The sequence below is a fragment of the Sminthopsis crassicaudata genome, chromosome 5, assembly GCF_048593235.1.
Source record: "Sminthopsis crassicaudata isolate SCR6 chromosome 5, ASM4859323v1, whole genome shotgun sequence".
NCBI lineage: Eukaryota > Metazoa > Chordata > Mammalia > Dasyuromorphia > Dasyuridae > Sminthopsis > Sminthopsis crassicaudata.
In genome coordinates this window covers 92,352,304-92,380,165 of record NC_133621.1, presented here as the reverse complement: position 1 = coordinate 92,380,165, position 27,862 = coordinate 92,352,304, and the positions used below count along the sequence as shown (strand labels likewise).

The 27,862-nt window shown below is 36.3% G+C and overlaps 1 protein-coding gene across 1 annotated transcript in view; it reads right to left on the bottom strand.

Moving 5' to 3' along the window:
* Positions 1–14,032: 14,032 nt before the first annotated feature.
* The window catches only part of PDIA4 (protein disulfide isomerase family A member 4), a 31,984-nt gene continuing 18,154 nt past the window's right edge, over positions 14,033–27,862 (bottom strand). Inside the window, exons 3-10 of the mRNA XM_074267596.1 lie at positions 24,599–24,804; positions 23,869–24,007; positions 22,803–23,008; positions 22,436–22,594; positions 21,653–21,804; positions 17,260–17,416; positions 16,226–16,459; positions 14,033–14,815 (exon numbers count right to left, since the gene is read on the bottom strand). Coding sequence (XP_074123697.1) covers positions 14,400–14,815; positions 16,226–16,459; positions 17,260–17,416; positions 21,653–21,804; positions 22,436–22,594; positions 22,803–23,008; positions 23,869–24,007; positions 24,599–24,804 — 1,669 coding nt within the window. The 3' untranslated portion in view covers positions 14,033–14,399. The remainder of the gene's footprint in view (positions 14,816–16,225; positions 16,460–17,259; positions 17,417–21,652; positions 21,805–22,435; positions 22,595–22,802; positions 23,009–23,868; positions 24,008–24,598; positions 24,805–27,862) is intronic.

Sequence of the window (27,862 nt, the reverse complement as noted above, 5' to 3'; positions counted from 1 at the left end):
CTATCCAACAAAGGAATAGAGATTGGGTTTTCTGCTCATTAGAAACTCAGGCTACAGTCTGACCAGCCAGGAATAGTGCAGAGGGGGTGACTATCATGTGATCCTGAGGTTGGACTGGATGACCTTTCAATTTCCTCCTAATTCCAAATTTCTATAAATGACCTAATTAACAATTAAATATGAATGGCTAATCACCTCCCATCCTAAGTTTTAAGAGAGCCCTAGGTTATTTTAGTTTAGAATAGGATTTTAGACAAAATTAGTGTTGGACTGGGAGGGTTTTAGATAAGATGGAGGGAGATGTTCCTTATGATGATGATGATGAGGATGATTTATGTCATCATATAAATAAATAAATACTACCTTATATCTTATAATAACCCTGAGAAATAAGATGCTATTGTTATCATCATCTTCATTTTTGTAGGCTAAGAAACTGAGAGAAATGGATGGTAGTAATTTGCTCAGGGTCGTCTAGTTAAGTATCTAAATTCAAATTCAGCCTAGATACTGGGCAAGTCGATTATTCCTGTTTGCCTCAGTTTCTCCATCTGTAAAATGAACTGAAGAAAGACTCCAAATGGAGTCACAAAAAATTGGACACAACTAAAGAACTATTCTGGCTCTAAAAACAATATTTGATTTTTATTATTTATTATAATATACATCCTTTATGTTGGGAGGGAAAAATCAGAACAAAAGGGAAAAACCATGGGAGAGAAAAAAAAAAAAACAAACAGAAAAAAGAAGTGAACATAGCATATGTTGATCGACATTCAATCTCCATAGTTCTCTTTCTGGATGAAGATGGAATTTTCTGTCCAAAGTCTATTGGGATTGCCTTGGATCACTGAACTGCTGAGAAGAACCAAGCCTTTCATAGCTGATCATCACCCATTCTTGCTGTTATTGTGTACAATGTATTCCTGGTTCTGGTTGTTTCACCCCACATTCCTGTAAAACTTTCTGAGCCTTTCTAAAATCAGTTTATCATTTAAAAAAATTTTTTTTATTTTCAAACATATGCAAGGATGATTTTTCAACACTGACCCTTGCATTGCCTTGTGTTCCAAAGTTTCCCCTCCTTCCCCCATGACCTCCCCTAGCTGGCAAGCAATCCAATATATGTTATCCGTGTTAAAATATATGTTAAATCCAATATATAAACATATTTATACATTATCTTGTGCACAAGAAAAATCAGATCAAAAAGGGAAAAAATGGGTAAATGTAGAGGGTGGAATTCTGGAGAAGTATATTTAAAACAATGTGTTAATAACTCAGTGGAATAGATGAGATGATGGTTTTCTAGTCACACATATATTTATTACTTAGCATGGTAATGTAATGGTTCTCTAGTTCACACATACTCAGTATTATGTAATGATGTAATTACATAAGGTACATAAGGTATATAAGGCTAACGAGGACTGGAAGAGAGACATTCTATCTTTGTCCAGCCTCCTGGCGGCTCTCCTGTCTCCTCCACTAAGATCAAGACTGGGCCAAAATAAAGATTCTAGACTCTATTCCTGACCACTCTCTTGGTGTCTGTCCTGCTGAGACCAAGGCCCATCAGGAAGGCCTCCAGAAAGCTAGCCCGGACATTACAAGTAAGAAAGCAAAATGTGAGAATTGTTCTCCCTGAGGTGGCTGCGGTGCGATGGATGAATCCTGAACCTAAAGCTATAGCCCTGAGCTCAAACTCTTCCCCTGACCTTTCTAACTATGGGAAAAGGAGTGTATTGTTTGACCGTCTGGGGCACCAGGTCCCCGATCAGGAATAGAAGATTTAGGTTGTTGTGGGACTCAAATAGGATCATGTTTGTCCCTTTTAGCTTTCTTTGTACTTTCTCCCTCTTCCTTCTAAGCAGGAGAACCCGAAGCCCGGCTCTATGCTCTCTTGAAGGCTAACAAGGACTGGAAGAGAGACATTCTATTGAAGGCCGGACTGACCAGTCTGGTCGGTGCCCCAGTGGGACCGCTCCTAAGATGTGGCCTGAGAATGTTCTAAGAGAAATTAGAGTGTGAAATAATGCTCTGAAATCTTCGGCATGAAAGTGTTCAATTTAAATGTGTGTGTGAAGAACATTACGGTGGGGCTGAAATTTATTCATTTCTTCAACAAATCTTTGATGGGAATCTTCCATGCCCCATGCTAGCCACTTGGAGACACAAGACAAAAAACTAAAACTATTCCCTGCCTTGAGAATTTATGTTCTAAACAACATGCACATGGATAGGCAAGCAAAAAAATACAGAAGGTAAATAATAAGTGACGTGGGAAGGAACTGGTGGGGAGAGAGGGAATGAGAGAAGACATAAAAGGCAGCTAGGTGGTACCATATAGACATTCCACAGCATACAGAAGTCAGAAAAAAACTGAGTTCAAATACCCCCTCAGATACTGCTGTGTGATCTTGGACAAGCCATTAAATATGTTTGCCTCAGTTTTCCCATCTTCAAAATGGGGGTAACAATAGCACCTACTTCCCAGGGTTCTTGTGAAGATGAAATGAGATAATTATAAAGTGATTAGCACAGCGCCTGGCACAAAATAAGTGTATGATTGTTAGCTATTAATATTATAAGCATTATCATTATCTAATAGATATTATTATATCTAATGAGATAATATTTGTAAAAACTTAGCACAGTATCTGGAACATAGTAGGCATTATATATGTATCATTATTATTATTACAAAATGATAGACATTATCTTATCTAATGGAACAATAATTGTAAAGCATTTAGCATAATGCCTGGCACACAGTTAAGTGCTATATAAATGTTATCATGATTATACAACTATATATATTATATTTAATGAGATAATAAAGTGCTCAGCCCTGCACCCACATAGTAAGTTCTCTGTAAATGTTGTCAGTTTATTATTATACAACCACAGATATCATTGTATCTAATGAGATAATATTTGTAAAGAACAGTGGCTGGTACATCGGAAGTGATACATACATTTTAATTATTATAACCCAATGAGATCATCTTTATAAAAGTTTAGTACAGTAATTGGCATATAAGTACTATATATAATTATTCTGCAACCATGGATATTACATGTAATGAGATACATTATTACATTATTACCTATAGTTTAATGATAATAAACTGCTTCATAAAATATATGAAACCAGCCCAAACACTAAGACGTTTGGCTTTTTTCTGGTGTTTCTCAGTTTCTGTATTAATTCTGTGTATTTAAAAAAAAAAAATTGTCTGTAATAATGATGTTTCACACTTAAATAGCTCTGTAGAAAACAAGGAGTTAGTAGTGTAAAAATTATTTCTATTTTACAGATAATAAGCCTCAGTTTCATTATCTGTAAAATGGAAATATCTCTGCCTGAACTGGATGACTCCTAACTCCCTTTCAATAGTAAGTTTCCCGATTCTTCTCACAGACATCCCAGAGCCTGATCAATTTCCCTTCCTAGGATTTGCGCTCTGAGGCTCCTCTCCGCCCCCTCCCATGTTTCCCTCTCTCTACAAATCAGCCCTTTTCTGAATATCCACCAGCGCCCTGCTTCAGTCATCGCACCCTCATGCTCCCTCACGCTGTGCCTTTTCCAAATGTCGGGACCTCAGGTCCCAGGTTTCCAGATTGCTTTTAGCTCCCTTCGTATTCTTTTGTAAATGGAAAATAGATTCGTTTCTGAAAATGAAACGCTGATTCGAAATTGAAATCCCCATTGTTAGTCCCGCCCCCATCTCCTCTCCTTAACCACTGCCTGTTCCCCTCATTCAGCACGTGCCGGGCAGTTAGTTGTCCTTTAATGTAGATGCACCGTCATTAACTTGGAAACCGAACTGGGTCTCTTTTTATTCAGTGCCAAGGAGCCAACGCATAGCGCATGCTCATGACGGGGATCAATCACAAAGGAAACCAATTACATTGAAAAGTACATTTACCAAAATATTTTAATAACAAATTAAAACGCAATCTTCGAAGGCTGATTAAGAACAAAAAGTGATGCGTAAAAGTAGTAAAAGACTAGTCGAGTGCAGTAGTGAGAAGGGAGGGAAAGAGAGAACGAGGAGATCGATCTGTAACTGACTGTGAACAATCAATTGAGATAACTCACTACCTTCGGACCAGCCAAAGCCAACGGCTATGTCTCGCGATATTTAAAGCTTACTATACAGAGTCCTTTTTACCTTATAGTGTTATTTTTGTTGTAAAAAAACTGGTTATCAAATTGTTTATAATAAACATAAGTATCTTTTCAGCTTACTGAAACATTTGTATGGATAGAAATTCAATAGATTTCTTTAGAATTAGAGTCAAAAAATAAAGCAGAGCATGCTGGGAAATTAACATGCAAAAATAGTAGCTGGTCACGCAGACCTGGGGTGCTTTGTGTGGAAGCCACTCATCCAGAACAGGCTTGCAAGGGCTATCCTGTCATCGCTGTTTTGTTTTTTTGGATTTTTTTTGGTGGGGGGGGAGGTGGGAGATTGTGGGTTTTTTTGGTTTTTTTGCTTTTGTTTTGTTTTGTTTTGACGTCCCCTGAGGATATAAAAACTGTTGAAACCGGGGAATATACTGCATGTTGCTATTTGTCCATCTCATCAGATTAAATCTTACTTCTATCTCTCACCCACAGCTCAAACAGTAGCCCTTGGAATCAGATATGCAAGGGAACCCAAGCATTCCCTTTGCATGACACCTTCCTAGCCAAGCCTAACTGCTGTGCAATCACAAATAATTCTAATTTGGAAGAGGGATAGCACCAAAAAGCAAACAAGGGGGAAAAAACCCCAGTGTATGGAAAATGGCTGGCAAGCTCAGAATTTTCAATGACACAAAAAATAGGAAGGAGGAACATGACCAAGGATGAATAAGGATATGGCTAAGGTAAAAAAAAAAAAAAAAAGGAAACAAAACAAAAACAACACCTTTTAGAAATTATTAGGTACTATTGTAAATTATGTTAAGATTAAGAAAAATAAATCTAAATTAAGTTGTTTGCTTCTTGGGAAGGGAAAGAGATAAAGCAGCGAGGGAGAAAATTTTCAATACAAAGTCTTATAAAAATGAATGTAAACTATATATGTATTTGAAAAAATAAAATACTATCAAGGGAAAAAAGATTAAGAAAAATCACTCAGAAGAAATAGGCTTACTGTTTGGGGAAGATTTTTTTAAAATCTGGAAAAGGTAAACTTCCATTTTATATCAAGGACAATGATCTTTCAACTAGAAAAGATAGAATAAATATTGGTTTTGTTAGGTTTTTTTTTTTTTTTTTAAGGGAATCAAAGTCCAAAAAAAAAAAAAAATCTGATTGAATTTAGTCTCTGACTCTAAACTGTACCCAAGAAAACTAAATGAATTCATAAATGGGAGTGCAATATTTTTTGCAAAATCATAGGGAATAAGTAAAGTGATGAAGAGTGTTGTTCTAATTTTCAAAAGAGAGGGAAATTACAGATTTTGGAAACCCTACATGTTATTTCTCAGCGAAGTTCCAGAACAGATTAGATATAGGAAGATGGTTTGGCGTATTTTGAGAGGATAACAGCAATTCCTGGGAAACAAATCACAAGAACAAATTATGTCAAAGAAACTTCATGTTCCTTTGTGATAAGGTCACTATTACATCTTGATTCTACCAAAACACTAAACAAGAGTCTTTCCTAATATTTCTGTGGACATAATGGAGATGTAAATTACATTATTAGGTATTTAGGTACATTTGAAATTGGTTGAACACTGTATCCAAACAATGTTGATAAACACCCTGGTTTCAATCTGGAGGAAAGTCTCCAGTGGTCTGCCACAAAGCCCCATGTGGTCCTGCCCTCCTTAATATTTTTGTTAACTTAGGTGAAGATATGAAAATGAAAAATAAAAACTCATTGAGTAAGTATACTTTTTAAAAATCTAGATGGTTTCTGAGGCCCCTCTCAAGGGTCTATGACAGTACTTATGAGCAAACCAAGTTATACATAAAATGGCCAAGTATCTTCAGATTTACAGAGAATATTTTTAAAAATCATAAAAAACATTCCATACGGAGTGAGCTTATGGTGGAGTGGGGAGTCAGGACACTCGGATAGGGCTACATCACTTGGGAGTGTGATAAAGGGATCTACTAGCAAAGGCCCTAAAAATGAAAAGTGGGATGTAACTGCAAGGAACTATTAAAATTGTGGGGCTAGACTGGGGGAGGGGGGAAAAGGGCACAAAGCATCTATTAGGGGTCTCCTGTGTGCCAGGAGCCATGTTAAGTACTTTACAAACATATACCTTATCAATCAGGTCATTTTTAATTGCTAACATCCAAAATGGCATTTTATTTTCACACTTTCCAAAAATATCCATTTCTACAATTCCAAAGCTTTTTTTTTTTTCCTTATAGGGGAAAGAGAGAATGGTAATAGCAATAAAAAAAATATACCTTAGAAAACTAATCCAGTCCTTTTACAATTGACTCAAATGCCTAGAAATTTTATGGATCTAAGGTGGCTCCTATTTTTATCATTATTTGTTATATGGCGGCAGTAATGAGAAGCAACAGCAACTGATTATTTTCACACTCCTTCTTGCCTGGAAACCTGAACCTCTCCCTTCTTTCCTTTCCTCCTTCTTTCAATTTCCATATTCTTAACTGAAAGCCCTGCCCAGCAGCCTGGCAGGCTCTGGATCTATTAAATAGTTACCATAGAAACTAGAGAATCCTATTATCATTTTCCACCTCGTTTTACCAGCAGAGGACGCTTCTTGCCCACTTTTGTGGCTTAGGGTGTTGGGAGCTGTGTCAGCTGCCAGGAAGAGAAATGCCCATCTACTAGCCGTAACGCTTTATTTCGGAGACTTTAAATAAGATGTGAATTGGCAAAAAACTGTCTTTCACCATCTCTTCCTTGTTCCTTCCATCCTCATCCTTTTCCAATCACGGCCTCTGTGGCGCTCCAAAGCCTTTTTGTTTTCCTTGTTGCTGTCTTCCCTTCCCCATCATGTCTTTTCAAGAGGAGTTCCCTTAAAAAGGTTTTGTGTTGTCACATTTTCCGCATCCTAAATTATCAGGTGCATAAGAAACGACACTGAAAAAGACCTTTCTTCTCCCATATTTCTCTTTTCCTCTCCTCACTTCTTCTTTGCCCCCTTCTTTATCTGTTTTTTTCCCACCTGAAATAAGGGACAGAAAGATATTGCTTTTTTTTTTTTTTTTTTTTTTTTTGGTCCCTTCTAGAACAGGGAAAAAGTGGTGTGGGTGTGTATATGTGTTCACATAGATGGAAGCTGGGGTTATATTTCTATTCACCTTGTGTTCCCCTCATTAGGTGGCTTTTTTTTTTTTTTTTTTTTTGGCTGAGGCAATTGGGGTTAAGTGACTTGCCCAGGGTCACACAGCTAGGAAGTATTGTGTATGAGACTAGATTTGAACTCAGGTCCTCCTGACTTCAGGGCTGGTGCTCTATCCACTGCACCACCTAGCTGCCCCTAAAAATTATTTTCAATGCCAAATTCTTTTCCTTTTTACGTGCTCTCCTATACATTGAGAAGGAAGGTACACTCCTAAAGAGAGAGCAGTTATTATTATTATTGCTGCTGACAGAACTGGGCTCCACCAGCGCTGCTTAATATTTGTATGGACTAATGTAAATCACTATGCTGTTCTGAGGCTCAGTTTCCTCATCTGTTAAATATGCTAATTGAACCAGGTAATCTCTAAGTTTCCTTCCAATTTTACATTTATGATTTAGTATCCTAAGGGCTGAAAACAAGAGTACTAATGGTAGAATTGTTGATTAAACTTTTGAGCTGTGGGCACTTGCAGATATGTAGCTCATTAGGGCTGTCCCTGGAGACATATTTAAAGTGGGGAGTTTTAAAAGGTTACCCCAGGAGATAACCTGAACTCTTTATATAATTAGCTGGTGGTGTTTTTTTAATTGTGGGTTCCTAAAGATAATATTGCCCTTCCTATTACCTCTTGTTTTCCAAGCCAGAATCAAGACTGTAATAATGAACACCTGGGGCCAGGTAGGAAGCACAAGGAGCCATTTTGACCCCACACGGCTGCCTCTAGTATGTCTTGGTACCTTGGTCAGGTTTAAATATATGGAATTTGAAGGCTCAATTGGCACCTTCTTTAGAACCAAGAACCACCAGCAGGGAAAGCATCATGTTGGAATTGTCAAATAGGCAAAGGACAGAGAAACTCCTGGTCAGGAATATTCGCCCAGCTCTAATTTTATAGAATGGAAAATTATTATAGACAAGACCCCCACTTAGAAACCTCTGCTAGAGATATACATGAGAAAATGAGCAACAGACTGACAAAAATAGTGATATCACGCCATTGGGGGAAGGGGGAGAGAAAGAGACACACACCGAGATAGACACAAGACAGAGACAAAAACTGAGAAAGAAAAATCATGGAATCTTGGAGGTGTTGGATGTCATAAGGTCCAATTCTTATTTTTAGTAACTGAAGAAACCAGATTCATAGAGGCTATGATTTGCTAAGGGCCACAGAACATGATAGGAAAATTTTGATCGCCAGTTCAGGGCCCTTGCCACTTAGATACATTATCTTTGAAAACAATTGAGGGGCATAAGAACCTGTTTTATTAATAAAATCACAGAATCTCCAAGATCTAAGGAACCTCAGAGGCCATCCAGGATGATCCCTACTTGAACTGGAATGTCCTCTACAATAGAGACATCAACCATGTTAACAGCATCCTTCTATGCTCCCAGTGGAAAATATTTAACAAAATGAGTAAAAAATACAATAAAACATAGTTAATATTACATTTTAAGACAATATATAGCCAATAGGGATTTTTAGATAGTATAATGGCCCCCATTTTTTTACTTGAATACCATTACTTTATAATGTACCTGACTAGTGGTCATCTGGCTTCTACCCAAAGATGTCCAGTGATGGTTAATTTAGGATTTTCCAAAGCTATTCCATTTTCAGATAGCTCTGGGTTTGTTTTTAAAGAAGTTTTTCCTTACACTAAGCTGCAATCCACTGTCTGGCAACTGCTGTGGTTGACCAATGGGGAAAGGATTTTGAGATATGAGATATTAGAAAATACTGTCAGAGGGGAGTGAGCTCCCATCATGGACTCCACACTTTAGTCCTGATTTTGGCTGATCTGTTGGCTCAGCCATAATTTTCTCTATCCATATCTGAGAAGAGTTTGTGGCTGTTTTCTCTTCCCTTTTAATGCCCATGTAACCCAAGCTCAGTTACCAAATTAGCTGTGTTGGTGAAGGAACCAGATTTATTTCTACATTGGGAGTGTAAGGTGTGAAGAGAGCAGCTGCTTAGAGTGATAAGCTATGGAAGCTATGCTCTTCACCAACTGGCCTTACCTCATTTGGAGGGCAGAGGACCGAGCCCCTCCCAGCAGCTTGGGGTACCTTGTCTCCTCCCCCACTTTTAAATACAAACGTTTGGCACAAAGTTTTTACAAAAAAATCCCTGTTCTCAAGAAAGTACCAGTGTAGGGGGTGCAGAAGTGAAACAAACTCAGGGTGACTTGGAGAGGGGGCAAAACCAAATGCTATTTCCTGGGAGCTGAGTTCACTTCCTCAGTTTCTCTCTCCCTGGTCTTTCACTATGAGAACTCTAGTGGGCTGTCCCCACATCCCATTTCTGACCCTGCAAGCCCTCCACTTAAGAGCATTAATTTTGTTGAAGATAATGATATAGCAAGAGAATGACAAAGTAATTGTAGACAAGGAAGACTCTTAAAACATCCCTTTATTGACTCATCTTCCCACTTCTTCCCCTTGATTCCCCTCTGCACTCTCTACGACTCAGTTACACTGAGTTCCTTAAACAGGATATTCCATTTCCAAAGGACAGCTTTGCACTCTGCTGACCCCTTCTCTTTTCACTTAGGCCTCAGCTTCCAAAGCTTCCTGTTCCCAACCCACTCCCTTCCTTTGGAGATTACTTTCTGTTCAAATTGTATGTATCTTGTATGCATATAGTTATTCTCTCCCATCACCTTATACATTCCTATATCACAATCTCAGTGCTCTAGGCCCCAGCTTCTTAAACTGTAATCCCATATAGGGTCACATAACTGAATGCAGGGGTCATGAAACTGAATTATCAGTAAATGATTTAAATACCTATATACCTGGGTCATGTCAAAATTTCTCTGGCAAAAAAGGGTTGCAAGTAGGAAAAAGTTTAGGAAGCCCTGCTCTAAGCAACTGAAAATATACATTACAGATGCATGTTGTCTCTTTCCCCCTCATCCCCATATATACATCTTAGAATATGTGGGTGATCTAGACAACTATCTTAGAATATACATTACATGGCTCTTTCCAATGAGATGATTCAGGCTAGTTCCAATAATTTTGTGATGAAAAGCCATTTGTACCCAGAGAGAGGACTGTGGGAGCTAAGGGTGGATTCACAACATATTTTCACTCGTCGTTTGCTTTGTTTTTTGTGTTTTTTTTTTCCCTTTTGATCCAATTTTTCTTGAGCAGCAAGATAATTATATAAATGTTAAATATACACATATGTGTGTGTGTATATATATATATATATATACATATATATGTGTGTGTATATATATACACACACACACACATATATATATATGACTTAACATGTATTAGATTACCTACCATCTAGGGGAAAGGAGGGGAAAATTTGGAACACAGTATTGCTGTAGGAGGAATACTAGAACCCCAGAGATAATATACTCCCCAATATAAATCAAAATCATAAATCCTAGTGCAACAAGAAAATGGGATTTACACACATATATTGTATCTAGGTTATATTGTAACACATGTAAAATGTATGGGATTGTCTGTCATCAAGGGGAGAGAGGGAGGGGATAATTTGGAAAAATGAATATAAGGGATAATGTTATAAAAATTACTCATGCATATATACTGTCAAAATTTTTTATAAATAAAACTTAAAAAAATAAAAATAAATTAATTTTTAAAAAAATCATAAATCCTAGAACTTGTGCAGAACTGAATTGTGGTATATATGTATGTATGTAGTGAGGGTGAATAGGCTGAAGATTTGCTGGTTTGTAGCAGGCATGGGGAACATTCAGTGTCAGACTGCATAAAGCCCAAGAGATCAATTTTCTCAGGCAACCACAAGCGATGAGCTAAAAGCCAAGTATAACCACCTTCCACTGCTTGAGGTGTAAGTTGCTTATTTTGCATGGCTCCAAAACATTATTATAGCCAAATGGCTCTTGCAGGAAAATAAAAAGATTCCCTAGCCCTGGTTTACAGGATGGTTTTTGTCCCCACAAATATGCACCAGTTAGCTCTGAATATTTGGGCAATGGAATCACCAGAAGGTTCTAACTGAAATTACACAAGTGATGATGTATGGGATTGAGAAAAATGGTTGCAAAAAGTCAAAAGGCCCAAGGAAGATGGTAGGAAGTTACAAATGTTGAGCCTTCCTAGCAAAACCAAGTGGCGAGGAAAAGGCGATTCAAGCTTCAAACCCTATTAATCCTTATCCCCTTTCCAACCAGTTGCTCTTGAGCTGTTCCCTGGGCCTCTAGATAACGCCACAATGCACAGAGTGCTGGGCCTGGAGTGCTTAAATCTGGCTTCAGATACCTTTTTCCACTAGTCTAGGCAATGAGAGTGACTGTACTATTACAATAAAAAGCAGCAGCATGGCCTAGCCCTGGAAGGAGGACCACCTGGGGTGATCTTGTCTTATACTAGCTGTGTGAGCCTAAGCAAATCTCACTTAACCTCAGTGCTTGAGCCATGTCCCAGAACTACATTGGTAGAGGGTTTCCTCATGAGTTTTCAACACCCTATTTTTTTTTACCACATTTCCATCAGTAATATATTTTTTTTCCCAGTTCCTATGGGGCAGGAAAGGATTGATTTTTTCCAATGGTACCTGTACAGGAACTGCTGGGGGTACTCTGGGTTACTTTTAATCATGTTGGAGGTACTCTGGTTAAATTTTTCCTGAAGAAACTCTGAATAGGTTAGGAAGATTGGGAACTTGAATAGCTGTGGGAGATGGAATCGGGAAGACTTGGTTGTGCTGGGAAACAGCATCCTACAACAGGATATCAGAGTAAGGATGACAATTAAGACAATCTTTTCCCATCCTTGGAAAATCATAGATCCATTTTGTAACTAGAAATCACCTAAGAGTTCATGAAGCAACACCTGCTAAGAAAAGAAACAAGAGTGGACCCTCAATCCACAGAGGGAGTTATCCACAAATGTGAAATCATGAATCTTTGACTTATTGAAGTTTTAAGGCTAACAAAGAGCTGTCCACAGTCATCCCTAATCCTAAGCTTACCCATAGTCACATTACTGGCTTCAGACAGGATCAATATTGGTTGCTTGCTTTCTTTGCTGGGGCCATGAAGTGACAGCTATTTTGCTTGAAGAATTTGGACTCCCCCTTACCTTCCAAGTCCATTTAAAGTTGGGGTGCCTTTTGCTTTTTACAAAGTCCAGTCAATGCTACCCAGTGCCTAGCAAACTACATGATATGTCACCCACCCACCCATCTATCATCTGACTTAAAATCTATTGTTGAATCAATGATGGTAGCTCTAGAAAGGTGTCATTAAGAACATCCATGTTTTTTAAAAAGGAAAAAAAAAAACCAAAAACTTTAATAATCATATAAGTGATGCATTTGGATTAGCAGGTCAGAAGAGTTCCCAAAGCACAATTTCTAGCATTTAGCAACCAATAATGCTAGACTATAAAAGGAGACACTCCCTGTCCTTAAAGACTTTATATTCTACTTCTACTGGCCTAGAAGGTAAAATCAGCAAGGCTGCAGTCTGTTTCAAGATCTCTCTTTGGGCCCTTGACATAGAACAGGCCCTCTGACGGTTGTTGATTGAGATGTTCGAATTAGGTATCCAAATGCCCCGATTTTTCACCCTCTCTTTCTGTCCAAAACAGGAAAATAAGTCATTTACACTCTTGTGGAAAGGGGAATATAGGTAGAAGATATTTGAAACTAGTGTTCAGAAGCCCCCTTGCTCCCTAGAAGACAACTCAGTAGCTGCAGGGGTGAGGAACCTGTGCTTCTTATCTGAAAGAAAAGAGTATCTGTATCAGAGTCTCAGAGTTGGAAGGAACTTTCCTTTAGTACCTGGAGTTCTCTTAGCAGAGAACTAATGAGAATCACAATGTTACTTCCACTCTCTCTCATAATTTTGGACTGACAGGACCTTGGATAAACTCATCATTTAGGTTAAGTGCCTTACCTAAAGTCCCTCAGATAATGGCAGCTCCCAGGTCTCCTAATTTAGTATTTTTCTACTTCATCAGGGAGTTCTGCCCTAACAACAATTTTATCAAGTCTCTCAGATGCATAAGATTGTTTTCCAGAACAGCTGCTATTTCCATAGTACAACCCTGGCTCCTACTGCATATGATATATCCTAGCATACAGCTCTATCACTACAATCTATATATTTTTTATCGCTATTAATGAAGTTTCCAACTGTATGTGTTTTATGAAATGTATGGTAGATGATGTATCATAGTCTTTTTTGAGGGGATGGAGAGAGGGGCAGAAGGGAAACACCAAGGAGAAGAGAAACCTGAGAAAAAAACATTATGGTATAATGGCTAGAATCCTAGATTTGGAAAGAGCTTTTAAATCCTAGCTCTGCTATTTATTACTTGGTGTGACTTTGAACAAGTCAGTTAGCTTTAGCTTTGGGCCAACAGTTTCCAAGAAAAACTCCTGCAGTTACAATTATAGTCCCTCCAAATAGTCAACAATCTTAAACATCATCTAACTCACAATTCTCACTGTACCCTTATCCTCAAGATGTCTTAGGCAGAAAAAGAACTGACAAATACTGTCATCCTTGGGGGACTAGGAAGTCAATTGTTGTAATGACTCTAATGTACAACTTTTGCTCGTAACAGTAAGGCTTTTTTGAAATAAGGCTACCAAAAAAAAATACAAATTAACTTCATTGTAAACTATAACACTTCAGACGATGATCAAAAATAAAAAGTCAAAATATCAAAGTGATTTGGCAAAAGTTTTTTTCTTTTTTAAAATTTAAATTAAAAAACACAACACACATTCACACATAGAGACTATCTGCTTGAGGGTTGGTGAAGTATTAAAAAGAGGTTAAAAAATGAAAATAATCAAGCCCAAATAATGACAAAAATAGATGTATTTTCCTTAAATATCTGAACCATTCTATCATGAGACATTTATGTCAGTTCCATGTCTGTAACCACCGTAGGAAAAAAAAAAAAAAATCAGATACTGCAACTGCTTTAACACCCAAACCCTTTTTGCCTACAAGGCTCATTTGTTTCCCCATTCAGCAACCTTTCATTGGAAAATTACAGTGTATCCACAGCCTTTCCCTTCTTCTTCTTGGCCTCTAAAGTTCTTCTTTGGTCCTGCTCAGTTTTGTACTGTGATCTTCTATAAATGCACTCAAGTGCTCCAAATCTCTCTTCTCATTTTCAAATTTAATAGGGTTATTTTTGTCAGTGCGAGGAGCAAAGTAGATGGTAGGAAATCCTTCCACCTTGTAGTGGTCATTGGTCACATCATTGGCAGTGGCATCCATCTTCGCTATGATCAGGTTTTTCCGATGCTTATACTTCTTCCCCAGTTCAGTGTACACAGGTTCTAGCTGCTTACAGTGTCCACACCATGGGGCATAGAACTCAACGAGGACGTCTGACTTTGAGTCCATCACTATAGATTCAAATGTCTTACCTACCACAATCGTTACAGGCCCTTTGTTGTTTTTGGGCACAGGCTGGGATTTGACGATTGCCTTTAGTTTTCCTAAAGAGAAAAGGAGAGAAGTGATCAGTAGTATATAGGTTCCAGTGCAATGGTCCCAAATGGAGAAGCTGCTCCACCTGGCAAGCATGACTACTATTTACAAGTCAACCAACACTATGCAGTACGTCTGCTTCTAATATCTCTTTCAGTTCTGAGGTCCCATGAAGCTACCCCCCCAGACATCTGTGGAGGAATGCTGGGATGCTATTCTCAATAATCCATTGCCTTAACCACCCTCCCCCTCAAAAAAAAAACATCCTTTAAGTGTTTCATTAGCTCCTTAAAGATAAATAATCAGATTTATTCTAATATATCATTCTCACAAATTTAAAGAGTAAAAAAGACTAAATGAGGGGCTAAAGGGCTTTCCAGTAAATAAAGTGCATGAAAAGTTGATTATGAGAAAACTTCATGGTTTCATATATAATCTTTTTTTTTTTTTTTTTTTTTTTTTAAATCTGTTCATGTTGGTTTGTGTTTGTTAGGTCCAGTAGCAAAAAATAAAAATTATTTTTAAAAATGAAAGCACAGAGACATTTTTTGTTTTGTCTTAGTGTTAGCCTTTATGAAACATTTTTGATGTGCTTTTTTTGGCTTATTTTGTTTTGGACTATTTATTAGATACCTGAGATTGTCTGAATAGTCATTCTATACATGAATAATTATAACTGCAAAATGGATAATGAATCTTACATTTTAAAGCAAGATTAATAATAGACTAATGCTTATGCATTACCAAAGGAAAGAACATAATGAAGACTAGAATTAGTCTTTGAATATGGTATTCCTTGAGGGAAAGCTTAGGAACCAGGAACCTGCCAAATAATTCAATAACCATTTATTAAGCCCTACTGTATTATGTGCCTGGCACTTGCTATACAGATGGTTTTATTCTAATTGTTGCTGCTTTCCTTTGCTTTAGTTTTGTTCTCTATACTCAGGAGAACCTGAGGTCATGTTTACCTCCTTCCCTTTGCAAGGAAATGAAAGTGTGCCCTCAGTTCTCTGACCAGAAAAGGAAAAAAAGCAGTAGAGGTAGGAAGAGCTTTATGTTTATGTTAAAAGTTTTCTTTTAAAAAAGAGAGGATGGGGCAGCTAGTTGGTACAGTGAATAAAGCACCAGCCCTGAAATCAAGAGAGTCTAGTCTCAGATACTTAACACTTCCTGGCTGTGTGACCCTGGGGAAGTCACTTAATCCCAATTGCCTCACCTACAAATAAATAAAGAGACAAATGGATAAATAAATAAATAAAATGAAAAAGAGAGGGTGGGACTAGCAATACACTGAAAATAATCAGCACGAAAGACCTCTGAAATCCTATTTCATGCAGAAGAATTAATGGTGGTCTCCAAGATTTCACCTATGAAGACCCTCTTGACATATAATTTTGTCATCCCTGATGACTCACCTTTTTTGAATGCCACCACAAAGTCTCGGAGAGTATCAGAATCAAATTCCTCTGGTTCCATGGCATATTTCTTGCCACCCTCAGCTAGGATAGCTACATTGATCTCTTCACCACTGTCACTCAGTCCCAAATCCTTCACTTCAGAAGAGTAGTCGTCCTCATCAGCAATGGCAAAGGTATATTCAGGGAAGTCCTTAGCCACTTCCAAGATCTTGTTCCTCCAATACTGAGTAGCTGAAACCAATTAGAATACATGACAATTGATGAAAGAGTTTGCACTGAAAGTTCAAGCTTCCTGAGATACTTGTTCCTGAGATTATATGCCAATGAGGCACAAATTTTGAGTTTTCTATACAATGTCTACACAAAAAAGCTTAATTATACTTTTGGAAGTTCAAGAGACTCCCTAAAAAGCATTAAAAATACATACAAGAAAAAAAAAATCAGAAGTGGATATAAAAGGCAATTATTAAATGTAATATATGTCTTTAAAAATAAATTGTGCATAACAAAGTTCATGGCTTCATATGTAATCTTATTCTTTGTATATTCGAATATTTTGTTTTGTAGGTGACTTTTAAGTATATAATCTTAAAAACAAATTTTTAAAAAGAGGTAAGAATAAGTTTGGTGAGAACTATATATATTAAAATATTGGACCACTGAACTTGATGCCAGGTGACCTAGATTCTAATCTAGTCTTTCAACCATTGAAATAGAGCTGAATGCCCCTGTGCTTGACCAAATCACTTTAAAGAGATGAAATTTCCTCATTTGCAAAAAATTCCTGGTGCCTTCCAGAAACATGACTGATCCTAATCTTTGCTGGATGATTTCTAGGGAGAATAAAATAGTTATGTAGAATAGAAATGACATAATATAAAGTAATTCTGAAGGTGTAAATGTCACAACAGAAAATGTACCTAAAACAAAAACTATGAATCACTCCCCCAAAGGTCATTAACTTTCAAAGACCTCAGAAGAAATATTTAAAGTAATCAAGTGGGTGACCTGTTGAATAAATAGCCACTCACCAACTCTATAGTCAAAACTGAAGTCCACAGTGTAATAGACAACCACCAGAGGACGTTTAGCATATCTCTTGGCGTCGTTGGAAGTTGTTCGATGACCAACCAATGGCACAGCATGCTTCACCACGTGGTCCCTGATGGCAGCGCCTTCAGTGGATTCCTGTTACAAACATCCAACTGATGTGAATATAACACAACAGAAAAGTTGTGCCTGAAAGGAACACTCAGATTCCATCACTCTCAGTGAATAAAGGACAGAGAGAAGGGTGACAGAAAGTTGCTTACTCTGAAAGACTTCACTGCTAGAAAATGTGTTTACATTTATATTACTTATATTGGAATTACAAAAAGCCCTTTTTGAGTTTAGTGGCATGAATCCAAGCAGTAGACCAATTGTACTGACATAATATATCAAGAAACTTATAACTACCATGAATACATACATTCTCCTACAATATCAGACAGAAAGTACAAAAATACTGCAGTCCTGCACACATAGCAGGATATGATTACATCACCACTGTGAAAGAGCACTGCCACGATAGAAGGAACTTTAAGATCTGAGGAAAAGCTTACTAGATGATTACAATAATATTACAAAAATTACAAGATCCAATCAATTATCTAACTACTACAGATAGCAGAAAAATTAAATGCCACATTGTCCAACACAAGACAACAAATAATAAATATGTAGAAAAAGAATCCAGAAAACAAAAGTGCAATAAGAATCTTTGATTCCTTTAATCAGCAAAATTGAAAACAAAAGCCAAATCAATACAAAGTCAAAGCAGCACAAAAAGCAAAATCAAATATTTAATATCAATCAAAAACCTTAACTAGATAAAGCTTAAAAAGTAAAGAAGTCAGAGGCAAGAGAGAATCCCTGAAGTAGGACATGGAACATTTCTGGTCATTTATGCAGTTGGGTCAAACAAGAAACAGAAAGCTTGAAACTTAACATAATCAATGAAAAAAGTTACCATTGGGGAGATGACTGAAAGTCTTGGTAACTTTTCTAAAAAACTACAAAGAGCCAGAAAAGATCTATAAATATTGACTTAAATGTTTCTCAGTGTTACGTGAATTACTAGCGAAGTTTTTTTAATCAGGCAGACAGTCCGATTCCACTTTTCTTAAAAGAAGGCATTGTATCTATGTTACCAAAGAACGAGAAAATCCCCAATCCCTTATTTGTAGGCCAATTATGTTTTGTATTTTATACATAACATTCACAATTAGTTACATGAAAAAAAATTCTATAGATGCAAAAAAGATATACTGGCTAAGGAGTAATAGGAGATTATCCAAAAATGTTGCAGGGCTCAAATGAAACAAAATATATAAAGCAAATATATACTTTGCAAATTTAAAAGCACTGTAGACATGCCAATTATTATCATTGTTACTAATTAGCCTACAGTCATCAGGTCTTTGGTCTGGTGAAGATTCACTCCTTCAGCTTTCTACTGCATTCCTGAGTTCAATCAATGTTTATAGGGCAGTATAAGGATGTCTTGGTAAATCCACATTAAAACATAGATGTAATGTAATAAGTTTTTGTTTTTTACAAAAAAATTTAATATCGAGAAAAAAGTTATCTATTTAAAATACACCCTAACAATTAAAAAATAATTCATATTTTATGTTCCAAATCATTACTGATTAGAAAAAATAATTCATATTTTATGTTCCAAATCATTACTGATTAGAGAAATGCAAATTAAGACAACTATGAGGTACCATGTCATACTTCTCAGACTGGCTAAGATAAGAGGAAATGATAATGACAAATGTTGGAGGGGGTATAGGAAAATTGGGACACTAATACATTGTTGGTGGAGTTGTGAAATGATCCAACTATTCTGGAGAGTAATTTGGAACTATGCTCAAAAAGTTATCAAAATTTCAGCAGTGCCATTACTAGGTCTGTTTCTCAAGGAAATGTACAAAATGTTTGTGGCAGCCCTTTTTGTAATGGAAAGGAACTGGAAAGTGAGGGGATGCCCATCAACTGGAGAATGGCTGAATAAGTTATGATATATGAATCTTATGTGATGTTATTGTTCTATAAAAAACAATTAGCAGGATGATTTCAAAGAGGTCTGGAGAGACTTACATGAACTGATGTTAAATGAAGTGAGTAGAACCAACAGAACATTGTACACAGCAACACGATTACATAATGATCAACTGTGATGAAGTTGATTCTTTTGCAACAAGGAGTTGATTCAAAGCAATTCCAATAGACTTGGGATGGAAAAAGCTAATCACGTCCAGAGAGGGAACTATATTGAATGCAGATTGAAGTACAGTATTTTTACCTTTTTGGTTTTTCTTTTCTTGTGTTTGTTTGTTTTTTGTCTGATTTTTTTTGCACAAGATGACAAATTTGGAAATATATTTAAAAGGATAGCACATATTTAATCTATCTAAGATTGTTTGCTGTCTTGGAGAAGGAGGGAAAAAATTTAGAACACAAAGTTTTACAAAAATGAATGTTGAAAGATATCTTTACATGTATTTGGAAAAATAAAATACTATTGAGAAGAAAAAGTAGTTCATTTTTTAAATGGCATTTTTTTCAGTTATTTAAATCCATTTTAGATTTGCATATCCTTAAATACATTCTCTCTCCTAAATGGAGCCAAGCAGGCTTCTGAATTAAAGAAAATGACCTAAATACTTTCCTAACATCAATATATGAATATCAAGTTATCCGATTCCACTTAAAAAAAAAAAGAAATATTCAATCTGTGGATTTTCCCCCAGTGATATAAAAATGTTATTTTGACTTAATAAGTACAAAATTCTTAACATACAGTAAAGAAAGACAGACCATTTGAGGTGTTATTTACAGATACCTTGGTCTTCTCCAGCCAAAAAAAAAAAAAAAAAAAAATCAAGAAAGCTGATATTAGGAACATTAAAAAAAAAATCCTACTAGCACTTTTGAAATTCAAATTGAATAAGCTTAAAGCAATTACCACTTATACAACATTAGTTTTAATGTGCACTTTCGGTGGGGATTGAGCTGGGCTCAGTCTAGTACCTATTAGTTTAGGTTTGCTACTGGAATAATAATTAACAGAAGTAGATATACTTTGCCATAGAAGAAAAATTTTTAACAAGAATAGACACTGAAGACAATGTAACTTAATTTAATTAAACAAATGTGCCTTGTCTGCGATGCTCATCATGAACTATCCACCAGCTTCTCATGGCTGCTTGATATTCAGCAACCAGAAAGTGATATCAATAGCCTGAAGTTATGAACTAATCAAGACCAGAAGATGGTCCAAATATGAATGATGTTTTAAAATAGATGTCACTGCCTCAAATACTCACAATCTCTACGATCTAAGTAGAGACATCTGGACAAGCAAAGTCACATGGGGAAGAAGATGGGGAATCCACCCAGCTTGCTGTCACATCACATCTGCTACTAAAATCGAATACAGATGCTTATAAGCATACAAAATATAATAACTATATCTCACCTCCATTCAAGTTCCACTCTGATACCTAGTTTCAGCAAGGAGATGACCCTGGATTTGTAAAGGCTACACCAGCAGAATAGTATTTCTGGCACGTCCTTCAGTGGACTGTGTATCTGCAGGTGAAGACCAGTCTCTCTCAAAGTGAAAAGATTCATACCAAGACAGGCACAGTGAAGGAGCCCGCCCCCCCGCCCCAAACTTTGTCTTAGGAAATGATAGGCTTATAAGTGACCCGAGTGGAGGGATTATCCCCAGTGATAGACACAGAGAACAACCTACATCACAGAGGTATGAGAGAAATACTTTGTAAAGGACAGCACCACAGAAACACAAATTATCATTACCAAAGTCCAGGTTGGTACTTGAGTTTTAAGTTAGGATAAAAAAATCTTCCCGGAAATTTAATTAGAAACACTAAGAAATGCCATAGTAGAATAGGTAGCGAAAGGCAACACTATCCACTACTAGTGTTGAGGGCAGGAAAAAAGAATTATTAATCTTGGCTGGTTAAGTTAAAGTCTTGCCAGTTGCCTTAGGGTGGCTGAGATGTCCTCTGGGATTTGTCATTCTGCCAGAAGTAGTCACTGATACTTGGACACCACACAATTCAAATTTATAAATTTAATGCCAAGTCTTACAGTAAATAATAAAAAGGAATTGATATTTGTGTTTTCCTAGTTCAATCAGATCTTAAACCAAAGATATTTTTTGGAGTTTTGGACTTAACTCCTGGGACACAGACTAGTAAATGAGGCTCTGATGACATGTCAGGGAAGGAAATCTCACTTTTTTGAACAGAAAAAAGCCAGATCATTAAGACTGCCCAACAATCAGTGTTTTACTTAACAATGAATAAATTTTCAGTATCACTTAGATGCCTGGGAAATACCACTCACCTTAATGTCTAAAACATTGATTTTTTGTTCATACTTAGAATGAAATTTTTCTGGCTGCATCACAACCAACTTCCCAGAAGAGACTTTCAGGAATTTTGCAACTTCATTGTTGAAAGTATGGTGAAATTTGTAATCTTCCCTCATGTTGTTCGCTGGGAAATAAAGGAGGAGACAAGTAAGAATCTCTGAAACTTACCAGTAGAATTAGCCAAAATAGTTAGATCCTAAAAAATGGAATTTATAAAAGACAAGAAAATCTTTCTCACATAAGAGAAACTTAAAGCTAAATAGCATTAGCTGTTACCAAGAATCAATGGTAAAAGGAGATGAAGCAAATTAAATGAGAAAGCAAACTGATGAAAATAATGGGATTAAATTATATGTGCTTCTGTTATGCAAAATGAAATAAATTATCTGTATTTGATATCTATTATCAAGTCTACAATTCTGGTTTTGAGTCATCTATCTTATGATGGTGGGGAGTCTTTTTTCAAAGCAAAGCAGTTTATAGAGAACTTCCCAGAAATGAAACTCTATCATAATTTGACACAGAGATCTCCGCAAGGAAGAAAAATCAGAGAAATTCACTTTAATAGGACTCTACCAGATCTTTATAGACCTATCTATTAACTTGGCTCTTCCATATATAGGGTTTACAAGAAGTTAAATGGTAGCCTAGTGGTAGGAGCCTTTAAAATTCTGCCTATGTGAAAATTTGTCCAAAACTAGTGTCCTAAGGCAGCAACCCCCATTCTCTTTCTCATTCATGGAAATGAAACTTACCAGTTTCCTGATAGAGCTGGTAAGCTTGGTCATCAGCGCTTTTGAAGATGCCGATAATGATGACATCGTTTCCATCCTTCAGGAATTCCTGGACTTGTTTCACAGCCAGAATTTCTTTGGATGGAGGTTCAGACTGTTCAATCATGTAGTCCACAATACCTAGAACCAAAGAACAGGTCTAAGGAAGGTAATGCAGTCCAAACAGATCAACCATTACTTTCCAGACTGACAACTTTGGCTCTGTGTTGGCCGATCCCTGTTTCAAGTGCATCTAGAAGCAGATTTTTACCAATGCTTCTCTTCCTGACAACTCCCAAATCATGGTGCTATTCCTCCCCAGTGTGGTCTTAGCAAAAAGAGCCAATACCATATTTCTCTCGTGGGCCATTGTAGTCAAAAGCTTTCCCCTTGCGGAAGATTTTCAAAGTTGGGTATCCAGTGACATCAAACCTCTTGGCCAGATCAGTTTCTTCAATGGCATCTACTTTAGCCAAGGGAATGGGAGGAGAACGCTTATTAAGTTCTTTCGCAGCTTTCTCATATTCTGGAGCAAGTTTCTTGCAGTGTCCACACCTGTCAAAGGAAAAATATTTTTCAGGTGAACAACTCCAATGAGGAATAGAATCAGAATTTCCAAAGGGACCTCAGAGGCACCCTATATCAGAAAGAAATCCTCACCAAAACCTTAAGCTTAAGTTAATCTTCCATTCACAGAACAAAAAAACAAAGACAAAGTCACAGCCAACTACACAGTCTAGGATTTATTCTGACTGCCATCCTCAAAGTCAATTTGGCTCCAATTTATATTTCTTTAACATATGAAGTCCTGGCAGTTTTCCAAAAGAAAAGACCTGATTCCTTTATCTAGCAACTCAGATCAATGTATCAAAACCCAACTATCCAAAGAAATAATGAATACTGAGTTTATCTTAAACTTAAGAATAGGGAATTTTCTGCTCTGACACAAATTGAGTGAGTGATCCTCAAGTAACTGACTCACTAGGGACTATCCATTAGTCTTTACCCAGCTGCATCAGAGGAAGATTCCTCATCAAGATCTTCCTATTTCAACAAAATCATGTATCGGTTCCCCCCCACTAACCTCCAAACTAATACTTAAGTCTGTTATACATAATTATTGTCTTATAAAAATTAAGATATGATTAAAAATATCACTAATTGTTTAGTTGAATACATTCTGAATTAATAAACTTATATACCTTCTCCTTGCCTTTTCAGTTTTTTAGCAATATTTACACTTTGCCCACTTATTCCGCCCCCCCAATTACTGTGCATCATCTTTTCCCAATGAACCTCATTCTTTCAGAGGCTCATCACTGTTGCATCTAATTCAGAGCTAGGAAAGGAGAAAGTGCTTAATAATTACTTAACAGCAAACCTGTTCCACTTTATCAAGGTGATATGCATCTTACCAAGGAGCATAGAACTCCACCAAAATGATGTCTGCATCATTCACTACTTCATCAAAGTTATCTTTAGTGAGCACCAGGGTCACTTCAGGTGGAGGAGTCCAGCTGGGTTGAGAAACCTCTTTGACTTTAGCAACAATGTCTGAAAGAAGCCAAATGAAAAAGATCAAATTTCTCACTTTCTTTGACACCAGAAATGAAGAATCCCTTCAAAGAGATTATTCTATGACATGCACTTGAATTCCAGTCCCACCTGTGATACTTATTCATTAGGTCAGTGGCTTCAGCCATCCAGTGAAAACAACCATACATCTATACTACCTATTTCAAAGAATTATGAGGAAAATATTTTTGTGTATTTTATAGCAGAGGTATCAAACTCTTCCCAGAAAAATTCCCAGAAGGTAAGCCAGAATAACTGGGAAATGTTTGAGTTTAATAAAATAAAAAAATGAAATAAAAGTTGTTAATTTGTGGTTTTCTAAGTCAATGTGCAGCCAGGAGGAATCTATTTGGGATCTACTCCAGTGCTTTAAAGCACTATGCAAATTTGAATTATTAATAAAGATATACAGTTCTTTGGTCAAGTAAATGACCCTTAAAAGGGAAGGGATATATCTATGAGTCTAGATCATTAAAATGGCTTAGCCTAAGCCCTCTACCAAACATCTCAGCACTCATCTATATGCAAGTCACAGGTTTAAGCTCTAAGCAAACCAGAGGATCCACTTACCATCTTCTGATCTTGGGCCATCATAATCCACTGCTTGCCCCCTTTTCAGGATTTTAATGGTGGGATAGCCGCTTACATCATACCGGCTTGCTAATGTCGATGCTGCTGTTGCATCAATTTTGGCAACAGGGATAGGAGGATCATTTTCTTGAAGGGTCTTGGCTATTTTCTCATATATTGGAGCAAATTGTTTACAGTGACCACACCTGGGAGATAAGATTAGGGAGGGGAGAAAAAAATTAGTTAAAGTTTAAAGATTTCATCAAATAAAAAACACACAAAAATAAGATTTTTAGTACTACAATTACAACTAAGTTAAAAATTCCAAGACTGGGCAAGAAGGATTTTCAAGGTTGTAGAAGATATATTTCTAAGTGACCTTGAGAAAGAATTAATTGAACTATATAAGCAGTTAAAAAAAACAAAACAAAAAAAACTACAGACTAAAAGGGGAAGAGCACAGTTTGTGGCCCATAGTAGACTGCTTCCTAAGAAGGTATAAGGAAGAAAATGATTAGATAATTCCTAAACTAGCTAACAGTTTTTACTATTTATCAAATGAACAATCAAGAATATTTAACAAATCTCTTCTGGGGAGATACCATCACACGAAGGATTATGAGACAGAAAATTTAGACAAAATAAAATCTCTGTTCTCAGAGAAGCAGAGTCATATATCTATATCTATATGTAAATATAGATATAGCTGACAACTCCCAAATCATGGTGCTATTCCTCCCCAGTGTAGCTTTATCAATAAACCTCATTTCCATTTGTGTTAGGGTTATACTATTCTGACAGGTTAGGAGAAGACTATATAGTTTACCTAGATTGTGGCAAAGAATTTGACAAAAGTTTTTTTGTTAAGTCTTATGAAAAAAAGATGAGTTGTGGCTTAGTCAAGATGCCAAAAATTGGTAAGGAGATTTATCTATTACTGGGTTCTCCTAGACTTTATTAATATACAAAAATGCTCTTAATTTACATTAATATAGCCTGTAATTCTCCTGAATCTATTTACTTTCAATTAATATCTTCGATGATTTTCTAGAGTTTTCTATATAAACCATTATAGCATTAGCAAATGGGAGTTTTATTAACTCTTTGCTTATCTTTATTAAGCCTTAAATGCCTTTCTCATCTTATTTGCTATTGTTAGCATTTCTAGAACTATATCAAATAAGTCAGTTGGAGAGTAGGCATACATGTTTTACATCCACTTTTACTGGAAAAGTCTCTAGAGTATCTCCATTGCACATGATATTTGCTTTCATTTTAGAGCACAGGGTACACTTTTTTTTTTTTTAAATGTCAACTGGGAAGTTGAACTCCATGACATTTTAAAAATCAATGCTTTTGGCTCCATGCTGCTAACATTTTTATCAATGACTCAGATAAAAGAAAAGTTGGCAAAAGATAAAATAATAAGATGATACAAAGGTAGGAAAGGGACCGCTACACAGTGGATGACAGCCAAGATCCATAAAGATCTGGACAAGTTAGAACCTTGAGCCAAATCTATTAAGATGAAATTTAATAGGGACATATATAAAATCTTAGTCAGATTAAAAAAAATTCATAAATATAAAAGAAGAGAGTAGTGGAAATGGGTATTTTGTATGGGACAACTTTAAAGTCAAAAAATTTGAATTGGAAGCAGTTTCTTGGGAAAAGATCTGAGAGTTTTAATAGCCTGTGAGCTCAATGAGCTGAAGTAAAATAACAGCTAAGAAAACTAATGCAATTTTGGGCTGCAATAAGCAAAGGATCATATCCATGACTAGCAAAGAGCCGTTTCACTATGCTATCAAGGTAAGACCTTTAGAACAAGAGTCAAATACTGCAGTCAGATTAAAATGAAACTGAGAAATATTTAAACCACAAATAAAAATATGAATATATAACATTAATATATGATACTAATATATACTGTATTGTTACATACTAATATATACTACACTAAACTACTATAATAAAATATATATTTTAAAAGTGCTAATAGATAATATTAATATGTGGTTTTCTAAGTCAATATGTGGATTTCACTTAGTGGTCCCATTTCTATTTGAGTTTGATATCACTGATCTAGAAAACAGCATTAAGACCTGAATATCACACTTTTAAAGATGACAATCTAGAAGAGGGTTGACTAGATAAGAAGGTTACATGTTTTACGAAGGTCAGATGAAGGAACTAGGGAGGTGGGGAAGGAAATTTAGCCTAAAATAGAAAAATCTGAAATGGTGTTAGACATGGTAAATGTCTTCCAAGTATCTAAAGAGCTGTCATGTGGAAAAGAGGTTATGTTTTTATTGCCTGGCTTTAGAGGGCAATAAGTGAAAGCTGTAGAGATGCAAAATGAGGTATGAGCCACTCTCAGAAGTTGCCCCTTCACTCAAAAGTCTTATAGTTCAGTCATAGAGGGGGACTAGATGCTCTCTAAGGTTTCATCCAGAGGAGAAACATTTTTATCTGTAGGGAAAATTATTAGAGTTTATAGAATGTATTAGATAAAATAATAAGATGTAGTAGACAAAGTAATAGGATTATGCATGACAAAAAGCAATGTTTCTTTTTTCTTTCTTTTATTCCTGAGGCAATTGAAGTTAAGTGACTTGCACAGGGTCACACAGCTAGGAAGTGTTAAGTATCTGAGGCTAGATTTGAACACAGGTCCTCCTGACTTCAGGGATACTCTATGTACTACACCATCTAATCGCTCCTAATAACATTTCTTTAAAAAAAAAAAAAAAAAAAAAAGGAAGGGGATATAGAGATGAGTTCTAGATGAGAATTACATTTAAAAAAAAAATTTTTTTTTGACATTCAGTATCCATATGGAAACTGACAGAAATCCAACAAGTAAGACTTATTCTCTAATGTAGAAATGGCTATGAAAACAATTCCAAGAAAACAATGCTAATTGCTGATAACCATCTAAGATGAGTTATATTAATATTGTAACAGGCACCTTTCAATTCAATGAACTAACTGCTGGGTCTAAATATTTTAAGCTATTAAAAGGGGGAAAAGACTCTCTATGTATGAAAAAATTACATGGGAACTGGGAAGTGCAGAACAAATTCCAGTGTGGAAATACTACCGTTCTGTTAAAAAATAATAAATGTAAAGAATGTAGATATTAATGCTTCAAGTTTCTCTCATATACCTATCTCTTTTTTATACCTTTTAATTTTCTCTCTAGAAATAATCTTATGCTTTTAATTTTCAGTGCTCTGGTTCACAACTTTCTTACTTCATGCC